The sequence below is a fragment of the Temnothorax nylanderi genome, unplaced genomic scaffold (genome assembly GCF_030848795.1).
Source record: "Temnothorax nylanderi isolate EJ_2023f unplaced genomic scaffold, tnyl_v1.0 TNYL_tig0131_pilon, whole genome shotgun sequence".
Lineage (NCBI taxonomy): Eukaryota > Metazoa > Arthropoda > Insecta > Hymenoptera > Formicidae > Temnothorax > Temnothorax nylanderi.
The window spans coordinates 366,179-379,569 of record NW_027249193.1 but is presented as its reverse complement, the minus strand read 5'-3'; the positions used below and the strand labels follow the sequence as shown (position 1 = coordinate 379,569).

The following is a 13,391-nucleotide window of genomic DNA, read 5'->3' as shown; positions in this document are numbered from 1 at the left end:
GATTTACGACGCTTGGCTGAAAGTGATAAAGAATAGGAGCAAGAAATTGAATTGTTTGCTTTCTCAAATTGTATTGTAAAATGATGCAGATCTTAACTATCTTATTTTAATATATAAAATAATATTTATTTTACCTGAGAGGGTTTAAAATTTAATAAGTCTTAAAAAAAATCGAATTAATCTTGTCCTTTTAAATATTGAACAAAACTTTGAAATGTTCTTTTCTTTTTTTAAAAATGCGATCTTATAGGATTATAAGATCTTATGAATTAAAATAGTCCCCGCATACTAATATTTACATACAACATATCAAAATTTCTATCCCATTGCACAGATTTTACACGGCACATTAGAATGTCAAGATCGCCGCTACCACTGGCGACTTGTTTGTCTCGCGTTCGACGTATAGTCTAATTATATCGGTACATGTTGACTGTCCATTTCCCTGAGCAGAACAAATCGATCGCGTGTCATCTGCCGACTGGCATTGAACTATTCGTTTTCATCGGTCGAGTATCGCTTTGCTTGTCCTCGTGGTCAGACGTTTCGTGATTCCATTGGCGAAATCATATTATTTCTCGCCGATACCAGCTCGACCTCCAAAATTTTGTCTGATACTCGCGATGCAAAGGCGATTTGAAAAGATAGACAGTTTAATATAAAATCTGTGAATATAAAGAAAATTTTATCCATCCAACATTCTCATCATTTCTGTTTCAAAGCAGTTACACAAAATAAAGGTAAGTAAGAATTAACAGTGTAAGAATAAAATCTTATTATGCTTTTTAAGATGATATCTGTTTCCAAAAATAATATATAAATACTGAAAAAAAGAATATAGATTTTTAAATACATTTAGCTTTTAACATTAATAATTTTTAGATTTTATATCAAAAATTTGTTATTTTTAACGTTTGAACGATATAGAATGATGATTTATATTATCGTACTTTTTAAAAAATTGGATTACATTTACCTACAATATAAATATAGAAATAATCGTTAAATTAATATAAATTTTTTAATTAGTGCTACAAAATCTTATTGCTTTAATTTTTTTGTATTTTTTGTAAAATGTAAATTATATTGTTCCCATAAGTATACATATTAATATACTATGCAATAATAATATGTGAAAATAACAAAGAAGAACAACAAAGTAATCTTTTATTATCTCTATTTTATTAAAAAACATAGAAATAATTTTAAAAAATTTTAACTTTGTGAGTATTTTTATAGATATGTAAATCTGTGTCACAATAGAATTTATTTTTTAAAATATTCGAAGATGCATAGTTTTAACCGCGTTTGAGTGGTTGCGTAAGCAATTGTTTGTTATAAGAGGCAGTCTTACATTCTTATTCTTGCACGTGCAGTTGATGTATAGGATGTCATCGTTAATAGATAATATGTTTGTAACGTTAGTTTCACTCTTGAAAAACAGTTCCACTAATCTATTGCACGTTGTTATAATCCCTGCTTTAGAAATAATTTTGCAACAGTCTTGCGGAATCGGAACATACTTTTTATTTTGTCCAATTTCATAAATATTTAGTACTTTACGCTTACAATCTTGTTTATTTTGCTAACTATTCATATATCTATGAATTCATAATTGATATCTTCGTGTGAGCAATCTCTTTGACATATATTTTCGTAACCCAACCAATAAATTGAACCAATTTCTATATTCATATAGAGAATACAGAATAATAAAATGTAAAATAATACACTGTGCATAATAAATTTTCTAATTTTATTATAAAAAATTATAAACAAATTATAAAACAAATAGATATAAAGATAACTCTTAAAGTGTGAAGTGTAGATGTAAAATGTACAAAAGCGAGATTAAAGAAAAAGGAAATTAAATTCTTCTAACTAAACGAAAAGTGAGATAAAAAATGATAAATAAAATAAAATAATAATAAAATAAAATTACTGAACTAGGATAAGGTTTTCTAAAAATTATTAAACAGATTACTACAATAAAATAAATTATAGCAGTGCAATAAAATATCAACTATTTATATTGAATTGATCAAACTTTCTTGCAAACTTTAATTAGTAAGCAATTTTTAAATAATTCTGTTACTATCGTCAAATTGCAATTAACAACAATATGTTAATAGCAAGTTTTATAATAGTATTTTCTCATCTATTACAATATACTTATTGTTAGATACATTATTAAGAAGGCATATACTTAATTACATGATAAATAAAGAAGCTGGTATTTTAAAATATGTTAATAATTATGAAAAAATGTAGTTGTACAAACATTAACTGGTTAAGTTCTTCTTTCTTAAATGGATTATTACAAATGCCAGTTTTAACTTCATGCTCGTGATAATCTTGCCTCGAGACTCTAATACGTAGATCAAATCGCGGATTCTTCTATTTCTGGAAATCAAGTATCTCGATGAGATGACAAGGACACATGAAATTAGATAAAGATGACAATTGTTACTAATTCCCTACGGCTTAGGGTTCATATAAACAGCCGTGATGATCACGGAGCGACCCTCAGTATGGGTATTTAAACGAGGCTTAAACGAGGCAGAACGTTTTGCGACATCGTACGACGAGCGACGTTTCCCACGTCAACGATCCACTAAGAGTGAAAACGTGATCTGAAATTGGGTAATAACTTTGCAGTTATTCCTATAATTGTAATGCTATATTATGATTAATGTTATATAAAACACTCAGTGTAATAGTGACTCAATTCCACGAAAAAGAGTGATATTTCTTGTATTGAAATGTATGAGTGTAATGGTCTAGTAGAAATAATGTGGGGTAGTCAATGTTGCGCAACTACAGTGTAATTGGATCATGTCCACTATAGAAAGATAAACAATAGCGTATAGAAACGCACATCATTCATACCAGCTGAACTAATACAGATTATATTGGTCATATACAAAACCATTTCCACCGTAGCTCTTGTCTCGTCTTGTCTTGACCATTTGAATTTGCTATTTGCATTTAATGAATTTAACAAAATAGCAGTTTGTATTTACTGGTGCACGGGAGAAACGCAATGTACAGGACAAAATTCCAATCTATATAGCAACATAATACTTAAGAAATATATATGCGAATATGTGGAACATCAAAAAATACAAGAACTAAATTGTATTTTTTATTTCAAAATTGTTGATATAAAAAATATTTTATATAACTAGTCAATAATAAAGTAAATTAATGTAACAGAGGATGGACATAGTACATTTACTCTCCACCTTTCACTTATATTCTCAGTTAAATGCTTATTACTTTGCCGAATAGAAATAAATGTAGATTCGGATCATTTTTCGCGTTTCTCATAAAATTCGACGAGCGTATAAGTCAGTTTGCAAAAGTGAGCGAGAAAATATGTATTCTTTCAGTGAATCTGCGAGGCAGAAAATCTTCAGTGTGAGAGGCGTAACTGACAATTTGATTAAACTCAATTATTGAAACACAATGGGAAAGGTATAGTACTGATTGATATGCAAATTATTACTTATAGATATTTGCTTATTTAAAGTTTACGACTTTGTATATTTATAGATACGTGTATATATACATGTATGCGTGTATGTGTTCTAAAGAATATTATTTTAGACTTTTAAAATGAATTATTAGATATATTTATATATTAATTATTTTTCCTATATATTTTTTTATACAGATATCGAATAAAGATCTGATTAATTTAATATGATAACACGCGCCAGACTCGTGATCTGAGGAACCAGGTTCCTCCACTAGAGCCACGTAAACATGGAATTTTAATATTGCGAAAGCTGCGCCCCTGCGCACTCTCGTGCGGAGCAAACTGGGCTCCGTCTTTTGGAAGAGATGTTAAACCGTTAGTCTAAAAAAGGTTTAGTGTAGAGATGGAGAGGATAGTGGGGATTGAAAATTGTAATCCCAAGGAAATCGATTAGGGACTTCTATTCTATTCTAAATACTTAAAATATTATTATACATAATCAAATAATATCTAATAATTAAATAATGTTTATTTTTTTAATTTAAAGAAAAACTTTTTAAACTCATAAAAAAAATAATAAAACAGCAACAACGATAACTAAATATATCTTAATATATCAATAAAATAATAATAATAATAATAATAATAATAATAATAATAATAATATGGAAAATATAGAAAAAAAGATATTTATTCTTTTCATATTTTTCTTTCTTAAAAACTAGCTATAAATAAAAACAACTTGTGTCATTCATATCCAAAATACAATTCAACAGCAAAAAGCTTTTGGCAGTAAACTGATAATTTAATCGTACTAAAAATAACTGTTTTAACGATTTAAATAGATCTTTCCTATTTTGCAGATAATGTTTTCATCGGTCACTGGAAAGCAGCAAGTACTGATGCTGTTTCTACTCGAAATTATCCTAATCGCGATAATAGGGACAATGATGACGTACGGTCCAGAGGCGAATGCTAATTTGCTAAAAAATCACACTGGTCAGTGTCCAAAACACACACATACATATAAATGTATACATGTACGTGGATCTCAGTTACATAATAATACGACTTGTATAGTTATATAAGAATTATTGAGTGTAATATAATTTTCACCGAATTCATGTTTTTATTCATAAATACATGTAAGATATTATTAAATAGAAGAATGTAAATTTATAATTAAATAGCAAAATTTTAATTCTTTTCTACAAAAATTTTATAAAATTGTTACATATACAATATTAATTTATTACAAACAATTTTTTTCCGATAACTTTCAAGGAAATAGAAGTATATATAATTAAAAAAGAATTTATTATAAACATATTCCTTTTAGATATTTTTAGAACTTTTTTAGAAATTTCTATGAATTTTAAAAAATAATTGTAAAAATTCTAATGATTAACTTCTTTAAATTTTTTATATAATTTATGTACTATACAATTTCCACTATTGTGCTTAACATTAAATTCTAATTATATTTGTAGGCACCAACAAATCCGGACAAACCAAGAAACCGGATGACGATCCATTACGAATTTATCCAAGTAAGTAAATCAAATTTCTTCATTTAAATTATTTGATATTTTTCGTAAAAGAATAGAAAAAATGAAGAAAAAGAAAGAGTGAAAAAGAGCCAAAAGATATATTTGGCAATTCTTGTTCACTATCAACAAGAATTTATAAAATATTCGTAAAACGATGTCTAAAAAATAGATTGTTTTATCTCTATCATGCAGAAAACGCAAGAAAAAAGTCAAATCTTTTTGTCATTCCACATATAAAAATATTAAGATAAGATCATTAAGAAGATGCTTTACAAATCTTTCACATTATTTATATAAAAATTTATTAAGATAAATAAGCTATTTTGCAAATTGCCTATTTTTCAATGATCTTGTGTTAACGCATCTACAAGTAAAATAAGATAAAAATTTATTTATGTAAAAAAATATAAGGTTCTATATTTAAAAAAATAGAAATAGCTTTTAGATTTCGTAAAAAGCACCTGAAATAAAATTGTACTCATTATCATTAAGTTCGACGACAGGTTGGACGCGTATCTCCATATTTTCCTGTCCTGAGCTAACCTACGAATTTCTCTGAAAGTAGAGCATCCTACGTCTTTGACTAATTGTGAACAATCATCTAATCTGCGTCTACCTCTACGTTTCTTTATTCCTATCTCCGCCTCCAATATGTCGCGTACTAATCCTTCATGTCTCAGCAGGTGTCCTATACCATCCTATCTCTCCTACTCTGTATTATTTTCTACATATTTCTCTTTTCCTTAATTCTTTCTAATACTTCCCTATTGCTAATCCTATTGCTACCTCTGTCCATGGTATTGTCATCATGCGCCTGTAACATCACATTTCGAACTTTAATTTTTTTCCTATCCGCTCCCGTCATCGTCCACGTTTCGCAACCGTACAATGCCGTACGTACATATGTGCTAACCACAGATAATATCTTATTCAAAACAGAATAAGTTTATTCTGAATCATTTTTTTGCACATCACAAAGATTGCTTAGAAAAATTAAAATAAATCATTTTAATATATTTGTACGTGTTCAGCGTTGCACAAAGGAAAGAATATACAGGTTAGCATGTGAATAAGAGAGTTACGGTTTCCGGCTTGACCTTTCTTATTTTAAACATTATCGACCCGTATGTGTTCAAAAGGTTGGTTGGAGAGACATTGTTTGCGCTAGTCGTCGGAAACAGTCCATCTTCAGCATTTGTCAGTGAATTGTCATGTCTACGTTGTTTCCGATTAATGGTCTACTTGGAATAATAAGTTTATCGTTAAATTCAATGGGGCTTCAACCATGTAATCTCTTTTCAATTAACACATTAGTGTAATCAATAAATTATAATTATTCTAAATAAGACAAAATAAGATTGCTGTAAAAAGATTGCGGATAAAATTTTGTGTTAATAAATTGAATTAAAAATATCTAAAGTGTTTCTTTAAAAAATTGATTATTATAAAATTATTTTTGAAGAGAAAATTTAACCAACGACAATTTTAATTAATTTATGCATGTGTTCCTTTTTTTAAAGAAATAACTGCATAATAATCATAACATTAATATAAAACTGATCTTAACGCTTACATTTATATAAGCAATAAAATGAAATCTTTTCATTTTCGTGAACTGGAAAAATTTTAACTCACTGCGCATTAATACTCCAAGATTGACATTTATCAGAAATTAATGCGTATTATACTTTCTCGTGCGGCAAATTAAATTCAAGTACATATGCACCGTAATGAAATCTCCATAAAGTACGAAAACGCCAATAATTTTGAAGAAGTCACCGTGACCGAGCACATTTGCCGCATGACACGCCGCACAATACGGTAGCTTCGTTGGCATATAGTCGATCCTTGCACAATGCTGGGACGAATCCTGACGTGCAACGGGCCAGAACACCCGATCATACTTCTTCTTATCGAGGGTTTTCTGTTGTGTGCTTTTCTTGCCATATATGATTATGCCCCGGAGGCGGACGCCGGTAACCCACAGAATAGCTTCGCACCTTATTTGAATGGAAAATCGAACTCTCTATCTGTCAGCTATACACGTAAGTTTTATATTGGTCTCATCATTTCCCACCATTTCCCTTTTTCTGTCATTTTTATTTTTTTTTCTTGTTATTTATTTTTTTTACCTACTGTCAGCTCATCTTTTTAATATATTCTGTATGTCCTTCTTCTCGTATGTCCCCGAGAAAGAAAATTTTTCAAAAATAACGAGAAACACGCATAATATCGTTGAAATCTGAAGCAACGTATAATGTTTGAAAAGTTAAGTGTAAAATTTTTGTTCTTGATTGACTATTTATCTGGCCATCGGTGATTTTAATCTTTTAATGAAAGAAGATTTTTGATACTTTTTATTACTAAAATCATGAGAAAAGTGATAGCTATGTTTTGCGTCAGAAAAAAATATTGGAATGATATAAAAAATAACACAGGGTGAAAAAGGAGGTGATGCCAAACAAATTTTTGTTATACTTAAATTAATGATAAATGAAAGTCCTTATGATACACACGATGCTGAAGTAAAATGTACAAAGCAATAGCAGATGGAATGGAAATATATGAAGCAAATGTACGAAACAACATATAAAAAACAGAACTTACAAATGTATAATTATAAATAACAGTTTATATTTATATTTAATTTTCTATTATTTTTATTTGTATAATTAAATAAAATCCATTTTAGATTATAAAAAATGTTTACGTAAATGAAGGAAGTTATAATCTATTCGCAGTGATAAAATTACATTTATTAATAACAGATTCTAACACAAATTTTAATAACACATATTTCTTTTTTAATCAGAATATCAGTTTTTTATCAAGATGTGCTGCAATCCCTGCTTTGCTGTATCGGTATATAGAACTTGCATGTTAATTGAAATATTTTATTATTATATTTATTACTATATTAAAATTAAAAAGTTATAAGATGCGTAAACACAACGCGCGGAAATCTATGCTAAATCTATACAAATTGTAAGTTACATCTTTTACTATCCTATTATAAACTGTGATTGCTGCGATTGCTAATTAATGTGTAAGTAGGTATATACGCGATTAAGGTAGATTGAGAAATGAAGAAAGGAAACTTTATATGCACTAATCAACACGCGAATTGTGGCGAATATATATCGCTTTACAAAACGCTTGTTTTTTTTGTTCTTGGATCTGGCTGAAATCATACAGTGTATCAAGATGTCCACGTGATGATTTGGATCGGTTTTGGCTTTCTGATGACGTTCCTCAAGAGGTACAGCCAGAGCGCTGTTGGCTTGACCTTCCTCATAGGCGCGATTCTCGTCCAGGTGGCTTTAATCTGCGACGGCATGTTGAACGTGAAATTAGGCAGCAAGGCTCATCTTTCATTAGGAAGGTCAATGTTTATTCTGATTTATATTAAAGACTGAAGTAATTAGATAATATTTTAGATTAGTTTTATTTTGTGGATATAAAGAAATGTAAACGTTTTACTTTTACACTAAAATTAAGGAAAGTAAAAAAAAATGGCTCTTTTATAGAAAAGTTTAAATAAAAATATTTATTTCTTTATCATGTATTGTTACGAAACTTTTCAGTTTGCTTAGCGCCGATGTTGCTGTTGCTACACCGCTTATCTCCATGGGAGCAATTTTAGGTAAAGTGACCTATATGCAACTGGTGTTTATGGGGATAGTGGAGTTAATCATGTTCACCGTTAATAAGTATGTGGGCGAGCATCTGTTCATGGTAAGTTTATGTTCTGGTTTTGCAAGATCGCAGTCACAGAAGTTCATAAATCGCGCGATCATAAATCACACACACAATGAGCGGTAAAACAAAATATACATTTATCAATTAATTAAAGGGATATTTTTATATGATAAAAAATCTACAGAAAATATATTTGTAAATATTTCTGACAATTGTCAGGAAAGAGTTATCGCAATCGATAGTATTCTCATAATAATTCATTCCAACGAATGTTTATTATATTATAAATGAAGATATTCATTATAGGTATTATCTAATCTATGTTGCTGACTTATATCAATAAAAATATATAAACCTCGTTGATATTTCTCAGGTTGTTGACGCTGGTGATAGTATGTTCGTTCATGTGTTTGGTGCATATTTTGGATTGGCAATTAGTTTTGTACTCGGAATGAAGGATAAACCGAAGGAGCATGATCTGGAGGGATCGTCCTATCAGTCAGACGTTTTCGCCATGATTGGTATATGTCAAATAAGTTTTGCGTATCTATAACAATAATAGAGATTGGGTACTTTATTAAATAGAATTTTTTAGAAATTTTATTAAATTTTATAAATGATAATCGCTAGAAAGGAGGTAATAAGATATATGGTTAATCGTTGCCTTCAGGTACGGTGTTCTTATGGCTATTTTGGCCGTCATTCAATAGCGCTGCGTTGACAGGAGATGATCAACAGCGTGCTATAATCAACACTCTGCTATCAATATCCGCGAGCTGCGTGATCACGTTCGCCGTGTCGGCATTGGTTTCCAAGGACAACAAATTCAACATGGTGCACGTGCAAAACTCAACCCTAGCTGGAGGCGTAGCTATTGGCACAGCTGCAGGTTTGCAAATCGATCATTAACTCTTTAACATACAGATCTATAAATATTATGTATATACATATACTATTTATGTGTAGGGTTTTTATATAATATACAAAATCTTATAATGCACGGTATAATAAGAAAGTGATGAAATTAAGTTGTATTTAATCGCACATTTACTTTTTGTGTTAATTCAGTTAATTTTTCATTGAGCTAAATTAATTTTTCTCAATATGTTACTTTTACTACAATATAAAATCAATCAGTGTATATTGCAATTATGTATTACAGTATTCGAATGTTTTCTACATAATGTATATTAGTTACATTGTATATGTTACATTGTAATTATTGTAATTAACATATTGCTTATTAATTTTGGTTTACTTATGTTACATGAAAATAGAAAGACACACACTTTTTTCGTATTTTGTGTGTACCTGTACTACATTACCCATGGCCATTAAAATTGAGAATAAAAGTAATATACAAGTATAATATTATTGTCTTTTTGCAATATTTTATTGTTATAAATATATTGTATCGCAACGTGACTGTCATAAAACACTTTTGTCCAAAAGATAGAGATATGATACTTTTTATTGGTCTCATTAAATCATCTCGTTCTCTTGTTCAGAATCAAGTGAGCCTTTCTCTAATTCGGATTTTTTCAATGCACACAGGTATGATGTGTCAACCAGTGGGTGCTTTGGTCATTGGCGCTATATCTGGTATGATTAGTGTGCTGGGATACAAATATCTCACGGTAAGATTATCATGAGATCAGATAGTTCTTTAAATACGTACCTTTTTATCCTTTCCTGAAAATAAATAGTTGGAAAATCAGTAATTTTTTTAAAGGATCGAGATGTTTTATATTTTAAAATCGTAAAATTATATCGGTATAAAATATAAAATATCTCGTAAAATATTCGCTTTCCGATGAGTGTACTTTAATACTTTTGTGATAAAATAATAGATAAATCTATTAACGTAATTGTTACATATATATATGTATATAAACTTCTATTCGCTATGCCAACAAAAAAATACTTTGAACACACAGAATATACATTAGATCATTCCAATCAGGAATTTTGCTAGATTTTATACATTTATACTAATTTTAGTTCTTTGAAAATAGCACAAAAATATATTAGACTAGTATCTCGACTAGTATTAGATATTGAAAACAATCTTGTTATATATTCTTATATAAGGATTATATAAATACACATAGTTTGGTTATTACATAAATCACTCCTCGTCTAGTTTTTATTTTCGGAATTAAAGATGTAATTAAAAGTTCAACAACAGTTTGTCGATATTCCCACCATTCAGCATAACTTAACGAAGAAGTTAAATATCATTTATAGTCAAGAACTTTTCTGTTGTATCGAACAAATTGCACGACTATACAAAGTTATGTACATATATTAAAGGGTTTATTTTAAATAATAAATATAGGTATATTTCTTGTGTTTGTTTTTTTATTTAAGTTTTTTTTTCAATTTGACTTTGTTTTTTATTTTTTCTAATCTAAATTTTGTCCTAAAACTTTTGAATAGCGTTGTGTATTATTTTTATATTATTATTATTTTAATATCTTTAAACTTTTTAAATCTTCTCAAGAAATATAATTAACTATTCTTTTTCTACTAAATCAATCTTATATAAATTTCTTTATCTCTTTTTTTACAGCCAATTATACAAAAACATTTTCATATCCATGACACTTGTGGGGTACATAATTTACACGGAATGCCGGGTGTACTGGCTGCATTTTTCGGGGCTCTTATGGCAGGCTTGGCCACGGAAGCCTCTTATGATTACTCCCTGTATGAAGTACGTAATTCCATTGTCTTGAATTAATCATTTGATCGTTTCCGCGTAATTAACTCTCATTTTTACGTTGCTGTACGGAACGATAATTTGACCATCGCAATTTTAAATAATTTTTGCGGTAATTACCGAACAGAATCCCGTCCACATAAAGATGATAATCATTCAAAAAATTGTACATGCAACGTATGATAAAATGTATTTTAACTTTAATCGTATTTTTATCTGTTTTCCATCAAAATATGTATATAAACATTTCAAAATAAAATAATTGAAAACTATATAAATGTTCTTTAAAGATATTGCAAATTTCATGCCAAATTATAATTTGTAATTATTGTTAATTTAAAATATTTATTTTTAATGCATTCATCAATAGATCTTTCCTGCACGAGCGCCAAGCTCAGAGGCAGAAATTGGCGAGATGCGCGACAATTATGGAATATCACCGGGACTCAATAGGACGGCGTATCAGCAAGCGGGATATCAATTACTGGCGCTGGCGGTCACCCTTGGGATCTCCATTGTTTCTGGATTAATAACAGGTACTTCTAATCAATCTCCACGTCGCATATTGTGAAAATTAAACACTAGCGATATGAAAGAAAATAATTTTTATTCTGTTGAATAAATTTTTAATACAATTTCTTATTGTAACCAAATTAAATTATCGATAAAAAAGGAAAAATTATATAAATTTTTTACTTGTACGTTGAAATAAATTAGTTTCTTTGTCTTTAAATTAAATTTTATAGTTTGTCTAGTCAGATGAGTTTGTTTTCTACTTCATTGATTTTATTCATTTATTTCGTCGGATTATGTAACTCAATTTATAGGTATACTTTTACGTACAATAATGTGCGGGTGGGTCACCGAGCAACAGAAATTCGATGATGAGGTTGTTTGGGAATTGGAAAATGAATTTCAGCACGAGATCGGAAAAAATAGAAATGATAATACACGTCCCAACGATCATATAGCCATGGGCAACATTTAACATGTGGATATAATACACAATATATAATGAAATAACATGCAAAGTGCGAATCTCACGAAATTATTTAAGCTTGCATGAAAACATTAGTATTAAGTAGCGTATTCTAATATTTGTATAATTAATTACTTAATAGTTAGTTCCTGTTTGCACCTTTCATAGAAACCGTATTGCAAATAATTACGTTAGACGAACTGTTTTACGATACAAGCATAGATTTTTACAATTCATCAAGTATTGGAAGCGATTAAGGTGGACGATATAAAAAGTATTTCTATCTTTTATGAGAAAAATTTATGTTTAAAAAAATTGCTACAAAATGTTTGTACAAAATATATTATATATATATTTGCGTTTGCATAAATGTATTAAATAAGACAATTTGTAACAACATTTTACTTTTGTTGTAAATATAAGAAATTTAATAAATTAATAAAAAGTTATAAATGAATGAAATTACAAGGTATTTAAATAATGAATAAATAAATAAATTTAAATAAATTTTAGTTCTAGACAGAATTGTCTAGAAAAAGATTTAACGCGTTCAGACCCATAATTATTATTAAACTGTTAATGTAATCTAAGTTAATATAATCAAGGCACACCAATCATGTCTCATCACTTACGTACGTTAGAACATTTATAAAAAAAATACATATCTCTTATTTTGAATTATACATATTCAAAATCGGTGGGGGACATTTGTGTATGTTTTGTTACCAATGTAATCCACTAGTTCTCTTACACATAAGTATTCCATATTCTTCTTTCCATCTTTCCGTTTTCCCATTTTTTCTCTTCCCTTTTTCCTCTTCCTCTTTTTATTTCCCCATCTCTCTCTCTATCTCTCTTATAACTACATTTTCGATTTTTTTTCATCACTTTCCTTTAGTTTTACTACCTTTTTATTTCTCGTTTTTATGAATCCTTTCATGAATCTTTACGGTATCATTT

General features: G+C 28.9%; 1 protein-coding gene across 4 annotated transcripts; it reads left to right on the top strand.

The window, feature by feature from the left end:
* The first annotated feature begins 568 nt into the window (after window positions 1-568).
* Rh50 (Rhesus blood group-associated glycoprotein Rh50) lies at window positions 569-12,893 on the top strand. Of its 4 annotated transcripts, XM_071713867.1 has the most exons (12): window positions 2,540-2,643; window positions 3,393-3,477; window positions 4,345-4,480; window positions 4,972-5,031; window positions 8,227-8,413; window positions 8,616-8,766; window positions 9,104-9,251; window positions 9,401-9,619; window positions 10,285-10,367; window positions 11,303-11,446; window positions 11,823-11,988; window positions 12,280-12,893. In XM_071713867.1, exons 2-12 carry the CDS (start codon window positions 3,469-3,471, stop codon window positions 12,438-12,440), a joined length of 1,464 nt encoding a protein of 487 aa, XP_071569968.1. In that variant the 5' UTR covers window positions 2,540-2,643; window positions 3,393-3,468; the 3' UTR covers window positions 12,441-12,893. The 4 variants fall into 4 exon arrangements, with proteins under 4 accessions (XP_071569969.1, XP_071569968.1, XP_071569971.1 ...); XM_071713868.1 differs by lacking the exons at window positions 2,540-2,643; window positions 3,393-3,477 and adding an exon at window positions 569-740; XM_071713870.1 differs by lacking the exons at window positions 2,540-2,643; window positions 3,393-3,477 and having other exon boundaries at window positions 4,424-4,521.
* Window positions 12,894-13,391: the final 498 nt, after the last annotated feature.

Excerpts from the sequence above, each read along its gene's own strand:
- Rh50 (XM_071713867.1), top strand. Across the intron at positions 8,414-8,615 it reads GCTCATCTTTCATTAGGAAG|TTTGCTTAGCGCCGATGTTG; the intron begins GTCAATGTTTAT and ends GAAACTTTTCAG. Across the intron at positions 11,989-12,279 it reads TGTTTCTGGATTAATAACAG|GTATACTTTTACGTACAATA; the intron begins GTACTTCTAATC and ends CTCAATTTATAG.